Source organism: Cetorhinus maximus, chromosome 23, assembly GCF_964194155.1.
Source record: "Cetorhinus maximus chromosome 23, sCetMax3.hap1.1, whole genome shotgun sequence".
Taxonomy (NCBI): Eukaryota; Metazoa; Chordata; class Chondrichthyes; order Lamniformes; family Cetorhinidae; genus Cetorhinus; species Cetorhinus maximus.
The window spans coordinates 25,747,312-25,764,559 of NC_135901.1; the positions used below are offsets into that span (position 1 = coordinate 25,747,312).

The window sequence follows — 17,248 nt, forward strand, 5'->3', positions numbered from 1 at the left end:
TTAACGTTTCGAGTCCGTATGACTCTTCTGATGTTTCAGATTTCCAGCATCCGCAGTATTTTGCTTTTATCTTGGGTTTACAAACTCATTGTCGAACCTCAGCATTCAGACAATAGAGGAAGCTCCGTGGAGCCATTGGCACAAAGCTCGCGCCCTGATTGGTTGGATGATTAGAATCCTTCCGGTTCACCAGTGTGAATTACACCGCCCCCGCCCCGCATGAAGACAATATGGAAGCGGAACCCGAGGCCACGTGGGAGCGGGAGAGACTTTGACCTCCAGACGCGCTGAGCTGTTGTCCAATCCGCAGTAACTTGCTTCCGTAACCAGTCGTATTGCTCCCAATGGGACACCGCGTGCTGGGGACGAACCACTGAGTCATTGTGACGTCAACAACGCAACACTGCCGAAACCAGCAAGTCGGCCAGGCGCGCGGACAGGGGGGCGCCGCCCCCGCCCATTGTCCCCCACCCCACCCTCCCATTGTTCCCCCCACCCCCCCCTCCCCCTACACCTTCTCGAGCCGAGGTCTCCGGGCAACCGGCTGACGGCAGGAAGCGCCGGAAGACCGGAAGGACTATTGTCCTCCAGCCAATCAGAGCGCCTGCTTTGTGTGACTGAAGATTGAGCTTCACACGGACTAAACTTGCTCCTGTGTCCAACATCTGTGAGTAAAACACTTTCTTTTCTCCCCCTTTCCATTTCTTTTCTAATTCTGGGTTTAAATTGTTGAGTTGTAGGAACTGAAGGGAAAGGAAGTGAATCCAGGGAGGGTGCAGACTCTGGAAAGGTTGGTCCAGGTCTCTCTCTCTCTCTCTCTTAAAGACATTGACATCCTTTTCTCTCTCAGATTAACACATTTATTTGTCTGGCTAAAAGGATGGCCTCTTTCCTAATGTTCACAATTAAAGGGATGGTTTCCCCATGGGATGGCTGACATTTAAGGGGACAGTAAATTAACGTAGGACAAAGATATATCTAGTGTTGTTATATGGGACATATTAGACATATTAATTCTGATTCCCTAATAATGTACAATTATTATTATTTTTATTCTTGTAATGTGTTTCTAGTCATATAAAATGGACTAAAATGTATGTAATATACAACTATAACTTTACACATTTTACATCAGAATTGGGAGGGTGTGTAATAGGTACTGAAGAATGAGAATGGGGGGAGAATGTGTAGGGAGGAGATTGATAGCTTTTGGGAATAGACAGAGGATAGAATTTTCCTTAGGAGCTAGAATTGTCTGTTCAGAATGTCTATCCTGTACTGACAGTGATGACTTTTGTATACTCCCTTTACAAGATACTAGAAGGGGAGGATTTGCAGAGGGAAATCTCAAATCAAGCATCACTTCAAGATCTGACAGAGTCACTCGTTTCATCAGGACCTGAACACCACCGGTTTTTGAATCCAGGAGGAGAAATATTTGTCTGTTCTGTCTGCTTTAAAAGATTTAAACATCGGTGTGACTGACAAAGCAGTGAGACACACACACCCAAGTTAGAGTGTTCCAGTGTACAACTGTGGAAAGAATTTTAACCAGTTACACAGCCTGAAAAAACCACCACCAGTCACAGTGGGATGAGACCATACAGGTGTTTTGTGAGTGGATGAGGCTTCAACTGATCATCAAACTGGGAGAGACACAAGGGCACCAGCACCATGGAGAAACCTTGGAATTGTGGGGACTGTGGAAAAGGATTCAACTTCCCATATCAACTGGAAACTCATCGACGCAGTCACACTGGGGAGAGGCCATTCACCTGCTCTGAGTGTGGGAAGGGATTCACTCATTCATCCTCCCTTCAGACACACCAGCGAGTTCACACCAGAGAGAGGCCATTCACCTGCTCCATGTGTGGGAAGGGATTCACTAGTTCATCCCTCCTACAGACGCATAAGCGAGTTCACACTGGGGAGAGGCCGTTTACCTGCTCTGAGTGTGGAAAGGGATTCAGTGATTCATCCAACCTGCTAATGCACCAGCGAGTCCACACTGGGGAGAGGCGATTCACCTGCTCAGACTGTGGGAAGAGTTTCACTCAGTTATCACATCTGCAGTCACATCAGCGAGTTCACACCTGGGAGAGACCATTTACCTGCTCTGAGTGTGGGAAGGGATTCAGTGATTCATCAAACCTGCTGAGGCACCAGCGAGTTCACACTGGGGAGAAACCGTTCACCTGCTCCAAGTGTGGGAAGGGGTTCACTGATTCATCTAACCTTCTGATGCACCGGCACGTTCACAGTGGGGAGAGACCATTCACCTGCTCTACATGTGGGAAGGGATTCAGTGATTCATCCAACCTGCTGATGCACCAACGAATTCACACTGAGGAGAGACCGTTCACCTGCTCTACATGTGGGAAGGGATTTAGTCGGTCATCCCACCTGCTGATGCACCAGCGAATTCACACCGGGGAGAGGCCATTCACCTGCTCCAAGTGTGGGAAGGGATTCAGTGATTCATCCCATCTGCTGACACACCAGCGAGTTCACACTGGGGAGAGACCGTTCACCTGCTCGGAGTGCGGGAAGAGATTCCCTGATTCATCCAATCTGCAGAAACACCTGCGAGTTCACACCAGGGAGAGGCCGTTCACCTGGTCTGAGTGTGAGAAGGGATTCACTCAGTTATCCCACCTGCTAACACACCAGCGTGTTCACACCGGGGAGAGGCCGTTCAGCTGCTATGAGTGTGGGAAGAGATTCAGTAATTCATCCAACCTGCGGACACACCAGAGGGTTCACACTGGGGAGAGGCCATTCACCTGCTCGGAGTGTGGAAAGGCATTCACTCGGTCATCACAGCTGATGCGACACCAGGGAGTTCACAAGTGATTACAGGGGTTGGATTCTGCTGTTATTGCTGCTGTTATTCACATCCAGGACTGAACCATGTTCATTCTAACAGTTGGTGAAGTGGGATGGTTGAAGGGTTTCTTTCTACTGGACTGGCCAGTCTGTCAACTTTGCTTCCAGGGGGCTGATGCTCTTTGAGCCTGGGAGGGCACATTTCCACTGAAATGATCCACAAAAGCTGATGAAAGACACTTATTTTATTCTGGGTAGTAAATTGTGTTTTTCCTACCACTACAGACAGATCAGAAATAAATACATTTGTCTCTGTTCCATTGAGTCTACAGCACAGGGCCAGGCCAGTCAGCTCAATTGGTCTAAATCAGTATTTATGCTCCACATGAGCCTCCACCCACCCTCTTCATCTCCCCCATCGGCATATCCTTCGATTCCTTTCTCCTTCATGTATGTACCGAGCTTCCCCTTAAATGTATTCATGCTGTTCACCTCAACCATGCACTGTGGTAGTGAGTTCCACATTCTCACCACTCACTGTGGAAAGATGTTTCTCATGAAATCCCTATTGGATTATTGAACCCCTTCATAATCTTAAAGGCTTCCATCAGGTCACCCTTCAGTCTTCTCTTTTCTCGAGAACAGCAGCCCCAGCCTTTCCAGAGGGTTAAATGCTCTCAGTTCTGGTATTATTCTTGTGAACCTTTGGTGCCCCTTCTCCAGTGCCTCCATTTCCTTTTTCTAAATGGAGATCACAAATGTTGACAGTCCTCCCAGTGTAGTCTGACCGTGGTTCAAAACAAGTTGAACATAACCTCCCTGCTTTTCATTTCTGTCCCTGATAAAGAACCCTAAATATGGGCTCAAAATGTAAGGAAAGATGTGTAGTTCTTAGAGAGGGTGCAGCGGCCATTTACAAGAATGGCACCAGAGATGAGGGAGTTCAGTTTCTTGGAGAGACTGGAGTAACTGAAATTTCTCTCTCTAGATCAGTCATTAGGGCAGAGAAAAGGAGGCCATTAGGCCCATCGAGTCCATTCTGGCTCTCCTCAGAGCAAATCAGTCAGCACCATTGACCCGTTCTACCCACAAATTTCCTTTTGAAATCATTCCATTATCCCTGCTTCTACCACCATCACAGAAAGTGGGATCCACATCATTACCACTCGCCTTCAATGCACATGAGGTTCACAGAAGGAGGCCATTCAGCCCACCGTGTCCTTGCAGCCCTTTGAAAGAACTACCCTATAAATCCCATCATCCTGTAATTTTCTTTTCCTTTCAAGACTCTATCCAGTTCCCTTTTGAAAGACAGAGTTGAATCTGCTTCATGCACCCTTTGCAGGCACCAGATTGCAAATCACAACCAGGCGCTGTGTTTTAAACCAAATAACCACGATGCTGTGTGTTTAGATTTTCACAGAGCATTCGAGATGGTGTCAAAAACCTGGTTATTACACAAAATTAAGGCTTAATCTTTATCAATGATTTTGATGTGAGAACCAAATGTAATATATCCAAATTTGTGGAGAATTAGAAAAAAAAAATTGCACTTCTTTACCACCACTCACGACCACAGAAAGTTATACGAACATATGAATTGGCAGCAGCTGTGGCCACTCGGCCCCTTGAACCTGCTCTGCCATTCAATAAAATCATGGCTGATTTCATTGTAACCTCAACTCCACATTCCTGCCTACCCCCTAGCTTATCAAGAATCTATCTAGCTCTGCCTTCATCCTGAAGCCTTTTACAGCCAATGAAGGACTTTTTAAGTGTAGTTGATGTTGTAATGTAGGAAACTATATGTAGGTCGGGGTAGTCCAATTTTGTTTCAAAAATGAATCACTTTCATAATATATTCACTGTTATAAGTGACAAGGCCAAGGAAGCCATTTTAAACTGGAACATGGGTTTCTTGCAGTCTTCTCCCATTCTGTAACTTCTTAATTACAAAATCAATCTGTACTTAATGGATTTCAGTAATGAACCTCGATGAAGTTATCGTTAATTAATGTAATAGATAACTGCATTGTAAAGGTTGGATCTTTATTTATAAAAATAACAATGTATAAACCAAAATGTTTCCTGAGGCTGCAGACCCAATAGAAATTTTTTATACAAAGAAATTCTTTTCCAACTTTGATAAGCTACAGGACATCATATTCTGCCAAAGTCCATCTCAAGAATAAGGCTCATTGTTCAATCCGGTCATGATTAGTAAATAAGAATGCTATTCTATCTTGTATTCACAATATCTATTAATTAAATATTACTGTATTCATTAGCTAGCAGTCAGCAACAGATGATTAAATAAGTCATGAGCCTAATTGAGTTACAATTAATGAATCAAAAATGAATCAATTGTTATAGTAAAAGACTAGAGGATAAAAGTAAATGTTCCAAGGTTTTCCTTGCTAGCCAAGTACTGAAGATTCCCGAGACCAAGTTCCAAGCAAATTACTGCCAAACAAGGAGCCAGACTCCAGAAGCTGAATTGCACAAGAATTACTGTCAAAAAAGGAGCCAGAGAGGGTGACGCTTCTACGGACTGATCACCCACATGACATTGTAAACATCAACGTCTTAAAGTTGTTAAGTAAACCTTTTTCTTTTCATGAACTTCATTTTAAATTTCCTATCCAGAGAATCCTGCCTTTGCCTTAATTGGTTAAAGTCTTGTCTGAACCAAAGTGAATTTATTAAAGGGCAAACTGGGAGTGGATAAAATCAATTAAGTTACAGGGTATCAAGATCAGGTAACATAAATTTAAAACCTTGCATTTCTATAGCGTCTTTCACGACCACAGGACATCCCAAAGCGCTTTACAGCTAATGAATTACTTTTGAAGTGTAGTCTGAGAATGTGTAGAATTCTGCCTTTGCCTTAATTAGTTAAAGTCTTGCCTGAACCAAAGTGAATTCATTAAAGAGCAAGCTGCGGGTGGGTGAAATCATTTAAGTTACAGATAACAAGATCAGGTAATATAAATCTTAAATTTAAAAACTTATATTTATATAGTGTCTTTCATGACCACATCCCAAAGCGCTTTACAGCCAATGAAGTACTTTTGTAGTCACTGTTGTAATGTAGGAAAGGCAGACAATTTACGCACAGCAAGATCCCACAAACAGCAATGTCATAACGAGCTGATGATCTGTTTTTAGTGATGTTGATTGATAAATATTGGCCAGGACACTGGGGATAACCCCCCTGCTCTTCTTCAAAATAGTGGCCATGGAAACTTCAAAGTCTGCTCAAGGCAACATCTCATCCATAAGACAGCGGTTCCAACAGTGCAGCACTCCCTCAGTGCTGCCACTTGGAATAGCGGGTGTGATTTTTGTTCTCAGGTCCCTGATCTAGGACTTGGACGAACAACCTTCTGACTCAGAGATGGGACTGCGATGCACTTCGTCACAGCTGACACTATAATCCATACAACGTTAGAAAGGGAAAGTTGACCTTTGCCTCTAGTGGCTAAATCTAAAAATAAAAACCCCATATAAACAGCAAGTATTTGGTGGACAAATGTTGAAGTGTTGGTTCAGAGCCACAAATTTTGGCTTCACATTTGAGACTCTGCCACATTTCTGTCTCTCTAATGCTCATATCAATGACAGTCAGATGACAGAGCTTAGGGCTGAATGTGGCTGAAAATAAAGGGGCCTCTAGCCCAGTTGGGAAACTGCCAGGGGCATTGCGCTAATCGAGAGACAGGAAGGTGCTGGAGGACTGATTGGGAAATGGACCTCCAATCAATTGGGGCATGGGAGGGGGCAACTGGTGCTGACACAACCCCTGAGGTTCAATGTCCCTGTGTCCAAAGTGGGGGAGTCAAGGCAACAGGGTAAAGAGGAGCCAAAGAGAAACCATTTGAGTTCAGAACATTGTGCACATCCTTTTGCTCTGGTTGCCTTTGATCCTCAACTAATTTTTATTTAACCATTTTCTGTTTCATCAATAAATCGGTAAGAATATTTGATTTTGCTGAACTTTTCATGATTAGATTTATGCACATTAGGGAAAGCAGGTGAGAGGGGTTGGCTGGCTCTTTAATGGAAAGTGAGTCCCTCTAAGGTAATTGGCATAGGAGCCGGGGGTGCGAAGAGATTTTATTTTGATGCAGTGAGTTGTTCTGATCTGCCTGAAAGCAGATTCAATTGTATCTTCCCAAAGGGAAAGACTTGGAAGGGAAGAATTTGTAGAGCTGTGGGAAAGAGCAGAGCAGTTGAATGAATCAAAGAGTACTTTCAAAGAGATGGCAGGGGCATGATGGAAATTCCAGACATTATTGACATCACTGTACATATTGCAGACACACGTTTATTTATTTATCTGTGATCACAGAATCTCACAGCACAGGGAGGCCATTTGACTCATCGTGCCTGAGCTGATTCTTTGAAAGAGCTACTCAATTAGCCCCACTATTCTGCCCTTTCCCCATGAGCCCTGCAAACTTATCCCCCTCCAATATTTATCCAATTCCCTTTGTTGGATCTGCTTCCACCAGTCTTTCGGGCAGTGCATTCAGGGTCACAACACCTCACAGTGTAAAGATTTCACTTCCTCATTTCCCCTTTGGCTTTTATGTCAATCACCTTCAATCTGTGTCCTCTGATTAACAATCCTTTTGTCAGTGGAAACACTTTCTCTTTATTTACTCCATGTAAACTTCATGATCTTGAACACCTCTGTCAAATTTCCTCTTAGCCTTCACTGCTCTAAGGAGAACAACCCCAGTCTCTCCAGTATGCTCATATAACCAAAGTTCCTCATTCCTGTCTCCATACTAAATCCCTAGACCCTTTCCAAGGCCTTGACATCCTTCCTGAATTGTAGAGCCCATATATGGGATTCATTTCTAGAGAAATAGCATTGAAAAGCAGGGAAGTCATGTTAAACTTGCCTCGAGCCTTGGTTAGAACACACAGTTCTGGGTGTCCATCAATATAGAAAGGATAGAGAGGAACTGATGAAGGTACAAGAAAGATTCACAAAGATGATACCAGAACTGAGAGTATTTTATTTTAATTTGAACAGGCTGGGGATTTTTTGCTCTACAAGACTGAAGGCTGAAGGCTGGCCTGATAGAGGACTTTAAGATTATGTAGGGGTTAATATGGCTGACGTAGAGAGATTTACACTTGGGACACTGGAACTGGGGTCCATCAATACGAGCTAGTCACTTGCTTACAGCTCATTATTTGGGAATGCAGGGGAAATTTCTAGGGCAGGACTTTTCAGATGGCCCTCACCACCCCATCAAAAAAAGTCAGTGGGAAACGCATCCCTGCTGATGTCAGCTGCCCTGAAGCTATTTAACCCTCAGTGGAGTGTTAATGAACTGAAGGTGAGACAGCTGGGACTATAGGCAGTCCCCAGATTCTCCAAGACCAGAGCCCAGAACCTGGTAAGCATGCGGGTCTCACAGCGAGGAACTAAATAAATATGAGGAAGAAAAGAATAGAAGGTTCTGCTGAAGGAATAGAATGTTTTGAAGTAGAATTGGAGGGAGCTTATGTGGATCATAAACACTGGCATAACTCAACTGAACTACTTTCAGAATAAACATGGTTCAGTCCTGGCTGTAATGAGCAGCAACAATAACATTAGAATCCAACCCCTGCAGTCACACATGAACTCGCTGGCGTCTCAGCAGATTGGATGACTGAGGGAATCCCTTCCCACACTCGGAGCAGCCTCTCCCCTGTGGGACTGCGTTGTTGTGTCAGCAGCTGGGATGACTGAATAAATCTCTTCCTACTCATGGAACAGGCGGGCAGTGTCTCCTCAGTGTGAATTCACTGGTGCTTCATAGGCTGGTAGAACCTGTAAAACACTTCCCAAACATGGAGCAGTTGAACTGCTCATCACCAGCGGGACCTCACTGGCCGTTCAGCAAACTTCTGCAGCAACACAACTTTTATCAGGGGGCGGGCGGATTCTGACTCAGAGACATTCAGTCATAATTGGAGAGATGGTAGCTCACATCATTGCCTCCTCAGCCAAGTACATGCACCAAATGTCTGAATCTGTGGTTCCTCTCATATTGAGCAGGATTACTGCTGCAATAACAAGGTTGTGGTGTATTGATATTGTCATGGACTAATAATCCAGAAACTCTGTGTAATGCTCTGGAGACCTGTGTTTGAATCCCACCACAGCAGATGGTGGAGATGGAATTCTGACTTAAAAATAAGTTGCTGTTCCTTCAGTGTTGCTGGGTCAAAATTCTGGAACTCCCTGCCTAACAGCACTGCGGGTCTACCTTCACCCCATGGCTTAAGAAGGCAGATCACCATCACCTTCTTAAGGGGGGGTTAGGGATGAGCAATAAATGCTGGCCTAACCAGCAACACCCAAAATTTTTAAAATTCACTTACGAGATGTGGGCATCGCTGGCTAGGCCAGCATTTATTGCCCATTCCTAATTGCCCTTGAGAAGTTGGTGGTGAGCTGCTTTCTTGAACCGTTGCAGCCCATGTGGTGTAGGTACATCCACAGTGCTTGGGAGGGAGTTCGAGGATTTTGATCCAGTGACACTGTTGGAACGGCGATATATTTCCAAGTCAGGATGGTGAGTGGCTCGGAGGAGAACTTGCAGATGGTGGTGTTCCCATGTATCTACTGTTCTTGTCCTTCTAGATGGTTGCGGTTTTGAGTTTGGAAGGTGCTGCCTAAGGAACCTTGGTGTTCCATTCAGTTTCTGGTCAATAGTAACCCCTGGATGTTAACAGAGGGGGATTCAGCAATGGTAATGCCATTGAATGTCATGAGGCAATGGTTAGATTCTCTCTTGTTTGAGATGGCCATTGTCTGGCACTTGTGTGGCACGAATTTTACTTGCTACTTGTCAGCCCCAAGCCTGGATATTGTCCAGGTCTTGCTGCATTTGGACAGGGACTGCTTCAGTATGTGAGGAGTCACGAATGGTGCTGAATTTTGTTCAATCATCAGCGAACATCCCCAATTCTGACTTTATGATGGAACATGCTAACATACAAACATACGGACAAGGAGCAGGAGTAGGCCATTCAGCCCCTTGAACCTGCTCTGCCATTTAATAAGATCTTGGCTGATCTGATAAGAACCTGAAATCTGCATCCCACCTACCGCCAATAACTTATCACCCCCTTGCTTACCAAGAATCAATCCATCTATGCCTTTAAAATATTTGAGGACTCTGCTTCTAGCACCATTTCAGGAACAGAGTTCCAAAGACTCACAACCCTGAGTGAAAAAAGTTCGCCTCATCTCCACTTTAAATGGGAAAATCCTTACTTTTAAACAGTGGCCCCTAGTTTTAGATTCCCTGACAAGAAGAAACATCCTCCCCACATCCGCCCTGTCAAGACTCCTCAGGATCTTATATGTTTCAATGAAGTCACCTCTTACTCTTCTAAACTTCAGTGGATACAAGACTAGTCTGTCCAGCCTTGCCTCATAAGACAACCCACCCATTCCAGGTAGTCTGGTAAACCTTCTCTGAACTGCTTCCAGCCCATTTACATCCTTCTTTAAATAAGGTGACAAATACTATACACAGTACTCCAAATGTGATCTCACTAGTGCCCTGTACAACTGAAACATAACCTCCCTACTTTTGTATTTAATTCCCCTCACAATAAACAATAACATTCTATTTTTTCATAATTACTTGCTGTATTTCTATACTAGCCTTTTGTGATTAATGCACTCGGACACCCAGATCCCTCTGCACCTCAGAGCTCTGCAGTCTCTCACCATTTAGATAATAGGTTTCTCTTTTATTCTTCTTGCCAAAATGGACAATTTCGCATTTTCCCACATTAGATCGGAAGGAAGGTCATTGATGAAGCAGCTGAAGATGGTTATGCCTGCGATACTATCCTGAAGAACTCCTGCAGGGGAACTCATGCATCCCATGACCGAATAAAAAAAATGACTGGGTGACTGAGCGAATAACTTCCCACACTCAGAGCAGGCGACTCCCCAGTGTGAACTCACTGGTGCAATAGCAGATGAATGGAAAGGATAAATTCCTTTGCACACATGGAGTAGGTGAATGGCCTTTCACCGGTGTGACTGTGTCGATGAGTTTCCAGCACAAATGGGGAACTGATCCATACCCACAGTTCTTATATTTCCGTGGGAGCATGGTCTCTCCCCACCCTGTTTGGTGCAATGTTTTCTCAGGCTATGTAATTTGTTAAATGGTTTAAATTTGTTTAAATTGTGATATATTGGGAAATGTGGATGCACAAAGGGATCTACGTGTCCTTGTACACCAGTCAATGAAAGTAAACAGGCAGGTGCAGCAAGCAATTAGGAAGGCAAATTATATATTGGCCTTCGTTGCAAGAGGATTTGAATTCAGAATTGGGATGTCTTACTGCAGTTATACAAGGCCTTGGTGAGACCACACCAGAGTATTGCGTGCAGTTTTGGTCTCCCCACCTAAGAAAGGATATACTTGCCATAGAGGGAATGCAGCGAAGGTTCACTAGGCTGATACCGGGGATGGCAGGACTGTCGTACGAGGAGAGATTGGTTCGACTGGGCCTGTATTCACTAGAGTTTAGAAGAATGAGAGGGGATCTGATTGAAACATATCAAATTCTAACAGGGCTAGACAGACTAGATGCAGGGAGGATGCTTCCCCTGGTTGGGGAGTCTAGAACCAGGGGCTACAATCTCAGGATATGGGACAGGCCATTTAGGGCTGAGATGAGGAAAAATTTCTTCACTCAGAGGGTGGTCAACTTGTGGAATTCTCTGCCACAGGAGGCTGTGGAGGCTGGGTCACTGAGTATATTCAAGAAAGAAATTGATAAATTTTTGGGTATTAGGGGCACCAAGGGTTATGGAGAAGCGGGAATATGGTGTTGAGATGGAGGATCAGCCATGATCATATTGAATAGCAGAGCAGGCTTGAAGGGCCGAATGGCCTACTCCTGCTCCTAGTTTATATGTTCCTATGTTTAAAACTCTTGCCACTCTCGGTGCACTGGAACACTCTCAATCTGCTGTGTGTATTTCACTGCCTTCCATTCACACTCCCATTAGAAATTTTCCCCACAGATGAAACAGACCAACATTTCTCCTTCTAGATTCAAAGACCGATGATATTCAGGTCCTGATCAATCGAGTGGCTCTGTCAGATCCTGATGTGACATTTGATTGAATTTCCCATCTGCAAGTCCTCCCCTTCTAATACTCTGTAAAAGAGGTTTACAAAACTGTTAGCTGAACTCAGCTAGTACCACTCTCCCCTTTGAACCACAGATCCTGTGTTCAAGTTTCACTCAAGGGGTTGAGCACACACAAACCAAGGCTGACACTCCAGTGCAGTACTGAGGGATCACTCCACTGTCAGAGGTGTCATCTTTCAGGTGAGACATTAAAACTCTAGTCAACTTATTCACGTGGATGTAAAAGATTACATGACACTATTTTGAAAAAGAGCAGGGGAGTTATCCCCAGTGTCCTGACCAATATCCATCCCTCAATAAACATCACCAAAATTTGTTGGCGGAATATGGATGTTAATCTGTGATGCTGACACAACTGAAGCAGAAGTACAGAATAGAATTTCAGAACTGACAGTCATAAAACATCTTTCTCCCTCTCAAACTATAAATGTCTGTCCCCTTCACACTCCCTCCTCTCTATTGATTGTGAACCCAATTCATCCTAGCTGGTTAAAGAGAGTATCACAGCTGTACGACAGGAGGACACCTGGCGAGGCAATATGGGTAGAACTCTGGAATAGGAAGGGTGCAGTCATAATGTTGGGGGTTTACAATAGGCTTCCCAATTTCCGGCGGGAGATTAAGGAACAGTTATGTAGGCAGATTTTGGAAAGATGTTAAAGCAGTAGGGTTGTTGTGGTGGGTGATTTTAACTTCCCTATATTATATAAATGAATACATGACAAAGAAATGCCTATGGTTGTTAAATGGTAGATATTTTATCTTATTTATGGTTAATTTATTATTATTTCTGGTCTGGTTATATAGTTCTATAGTTACATTATATATTTTCAGTAGTAGAGTCATTTCAGCACAGAAGGAGTCCATTCGGCAACCTGAGTCCATGCTAATTCTCTGTAGAGCAATCCAGTCAGTCCCATTCCCCCTTTATATCCCTATAACTCTGCAAGTTTATTTCCTTCAAGTGCCCATCTGGTTTCATTTTGAAATTATTGATAATCTCTGCATCCACCACCCTCATAGATAGCAATTTCCAGGTCAGTGTCTCTCGCTGCCTAAATAAAATTCATCCTCACAAATCCCATGTATCTCTAATCAACTAATACAGTACTGTTTATTACACACATTTCAGTCCACTCTCTCTCTCTCTCTAACTATCTATCTATCTAAAATATATATTTAAAGAAGTGGGTGAGAATGTATCTGTCGATCAGCATGAATTGTCACCTTCAGGAGAACTGGGAGGGTGTAGATTAGGTACAGCAGAGTGAGAATGGAGGGATTTGTGTGAGACAGAGATTTACAGCTTTTGGGAAATGAGAGAGGAAAGAATGTTTAAAGAAACCAGAATTGTCTGTTCTGAATGTCTATCCTGGACTGACAGTGATGAATTTTGTAATCTCCTTTTTCAAGATATCTGAACGTGAGGATTTGCAGATAGAAATCTCGAAACAACATCACGTCAAGATCAGTCAGAGGTACTCGATTCATCAGGATCTGAATGTCACCGGCTGTTGAATCTAGAAGGAGAAATGTTTGTCTGTTCTGTCTGCTTGAAAAGGTTTTAAACATCGGTGTGGCTGGAAAAACACTGAGACACACCCGAGTGAGAGTGTTCCAGTGCACTGACTGTGGAAAGAGCCTGTAAAATAATCGCAGCATTTACAGCGGGGAGAGACTATACACATATACTGTGTGTGAAGAGGCTTTAACTGATCATCCAACCTGGAGAGGCACCAGCACCATGGAGAAACCATGGAAATGTGGGGACTGTGGGCAGGCATTCACTACCCCATCCAAGCTGGAAACTCATCGACGCCTTCACACCAGGGAGAGACCGTTCATCTGCTCTGAGTGTGCAAAGGGATTCGGTGATTTAAGTGTTCTGCTGCAACACCGGCGAGTTCACAGCGGGGAGAGGCCATTCACCTGCTCCATGTGTGGGAAAGCATTCACTCAGTTATCCAACCTGCAGAAGCACCAATGAGTTCACACTGGTGAGAGGCCATTCACCTGCTCTGAGTGTGGGAAAGGATTCATTGATTCATCCACCTTGCTACTTCACCAGCAAGTTCACACTGGAGAGAGGCCATTCACCTGCTCTGAGTGTGGGAAGGCATTTACTCAGTTATCCAACCTGCAGAAGCACCAACAAGTTCACACTGGGGAGAAGCCGTTCACCTGCTCTGAGTGTGGGAAGGGATTCATTGATTCATCCACCTTGCTACTTCACCAGCAAGTTCACACTGAGGAGAGGCCGTTCACCTGCTCTGAATGTGAGAAGGGATTCAGTCAACCATTCAAACTGTGGAAGCACCAGTGTATTCATGCTGGGCAGAGGTCATTCACCTGCTCTGAGTGTGGGAAGGGAGTCACTGATGCATCCAGCCTGCTGGGACACCAGCAAGCTCACAAGTGACTGCAGGGGTTGGATTTTGCTGTTATTGCTGCTGTTAATCACATTCAGGACTGATTCATGTTCATTCTGACGGTTGGTGAAGTGGGAGGGTCGGAGAGTTTCTTTCTCCTGGACTGGCCGGTCTCTCAACTTTGCTTCCAGTGAGCTGATGCTCTTTGAGCCCGGGAGTGCACATTTCCACTGAAATGATCCACAAAAGCTGTTGAAGGACATTTATTTTATTCTGGCCAGTGAATGGCGTTTTCCTAGCATTACAGGTAGAGACTACAGCATCTGTAGAGAGAGAAACAGAGTTAACGTTTCAAGTCCAATATGACTCTTTTTCAGAATGAGTTCGAGGGAGAAACGTGATGGGTTTTATGCTCTTAAGAAAGGGGGTGGGTCAGGTAGAACAAAAGGGAAAGCTGGGGATTGGTTAGAGGGAGGGTGAGATTAAATGTCAGAAATGTCAAGGAACAAAAGGTGTTCAGAGTGGTAATGGTTGTGGTAAAGAAACAAAGCATTTGTCCAGTGTAAGTGTTAATAGCAGAATAAAGGACAGCTCTGTCTGAAAAAACAAGATGTAGACTGGCACTCAGCAAAAAAAAAATATCGATCTGGAGGACAGATTTCTCAGTCTGAAGTAACTGGAGTCAATGTTGAGTCCAGAAGGCTGTAAAGTGCCGAATCAGAAGATGAGGTGCTGTTTGTCCAGCTTGTGTGGGCTTCACTGGAACATAGTAACAGACTGAGAACAGAAATATGAACATGAGAGCAAGATGCTGATTTGAAATGGCAAGCGACAGGAAGGTCAGGGTCATGTTTGCAGACTGGGCTGTGTTGTTCCACAAAGAGGTCAGGGTACAGGTGAATTAAAGAAAATGAAATTAAAATTAAATTACTTCTGTCTGCTTTAAATGATTTTAGAAGATCAGTGTAACTAGGAAAGCACTGAGACACACACACACACACCCAAGTGAGAGTTCCAGTGCATTGACTGTGGAAAGAGTTTTAACCACTTTCACAGTCCGAAAAATCATCGCACCATTCATAGTGAGGAGAAACGACACCTGTCGTGTGTGTGGATGGGGCTTGAAGTGATAATCCAACCTGGAGGCACTCAGGGACACCCGCACCATGGAGAAACCGTGGAAATATTGGGACTGTGGGAATGGATTCAGATCCCTGTCTGAGCTGGAAACTCAGTTACGCATTCACACTGGGGAGAGGCCGTTCACCTACTCCAAGTTTGCAAAGAAATTCACACTTTCGGCTCACCCGCTGTTACACCAGCGAGTTCACACTGGGGAGAGGCCATTTGCCAGTTCCGAATGTGGGAAGGGATTCCCTCAGTCATCCAATCTGCTGACAAACCAAAGAGTTCACATGTGACTGCAGAGATTGGATCCTGCTGTTATTGCTGCTGCTATTTTTAAAAAATTCATATATGGGAGTTGCTGGCTGGGCCAGCATTTATTGCCCATTCCTAATTACCCTTGAGGAGGTGGTGGTGAACTGCCTTCTTGAACCACTGCAGTGCCTGTGGTGTAGGTACGCTCACAGATTACAGCCAGGACTGAACTGTGTTCATTCTGACAGGAGCTCAGTTGGTCCATGTCAGTGTTTATGCTCCATATGAGCTTCCTCCAATTCTACTTAATATACCCTCCTGCCAGCAGAACCTTCTCTTCCTTTCTCCCTCATGTGTTCATCTAGTTCCCTCTTAAATGTATGTTATTTATCTCCACCATGCCCTGTGGTAGCGAATTCCACATTTATACCTCTCCCTGAGCAAAGAAAGTCTCCTCCTGAATTCTCCATCGAATTTATTAGTGACTATGTTGTTATATCGATGGTCCCCAGTTCCTGGTCTCTCCCACATGTGGAAACATCTTCTCTACATCAACCCTCTCACATGCCTTCATAATCTTTAAGTCATCTATCAGGTTATACCTCAGCCTTCTCTTTCCCAGAGAAAGAATCCCCAGCCTATTCAATCTATCGTGCAACTTAAACACTCTCAGTTCTGGTATCTTCCCTCTGAATCTTCCTCCAGTTCCTTTCTATCATCTTTATAATTATAGAGACACAGAACTGTTCACGGTATTCTAAGTGTGGTCTAGTCAAGACTCGATACAAGTTTAACATGACTTCCCCGCTGTTCGATGCTATTTCTCTCGAAATTAACCCCAGATATGGGCCCCACAATTCGGGAAGGATGTCAAGGCCTTGGAACGGGTCCAGAGATTTAGTACTGTGACAGGAATGAGGAACTTGAGTTATGTGAGCACACTGGAGAGGCTGGGGTTCTCCTTAGAACAGTGAGGGCTAAGAGGAGGTTTGATAGAGGTGTTCAAGATCATGAACAGTTTACATCGAGTAAATAAAGAGAAACTGTTTCCACAGACAAAATGGTTGTTAACCAGAGGACACAGATTGAAGGTGATTGACATAAAAGCCAGAGGGGAAATGAGGAAGATAAATCTTTACACAGTGAGGTGTTGTGACCCTGAATGCACCACCTGAAAGGTTGGTGGAAGCAGATCCAACAAAGGGAATTGGATAAATACTGGAAGGGGACTAGTTTTCTGGGCTCATGGGGATAAAGGACACGATAGTGGGAATAATTGATTAGCTCTTTCAAAGGGCCAGCACAGGCATGATGGGCGGTTTGGCCACTTTTGTACTGTGGGATTCTGTGGTTACAGCTAAGTAAATAAATGTGTGTCTGTAATATGTACAGTGGTGTCAATAATGTCTGGAATTCCCATTGTGCCCCTGCCATCTCTTTGAAAGGACTCCCTGATTCATCCAACTGCTCTGCTCTTT

The 17,248-nt window shown here is 44.2% G+C and overlaps 1 protein-coding gene across 1 annotated transcript; it reads left to right on the top strand.

Moving 5' to 3' along the window:
- The first annotated feature begins 1,333 nt into the window (after nucleotides 1-1,333).
- LOC144697400 (uncharacterized) lies at nucleotides 1,334-15,287 on the top strand. Its single transcript, XM_078569379.1, is given in 2 exon segments — nucleotides 1,334-2,802; nucleotides 13,802-15,287. Coding segments are annotated over 2 exon segments (1,767 nt in total). The 5' UTR covers nucleotides 1,334-1,674; the 3' UTR covers nucleotides 14,441-15,287.
- The last annotated feature ends 1,961 nt before the right edge of the window (nucleotides 15,288-17,248 follow it).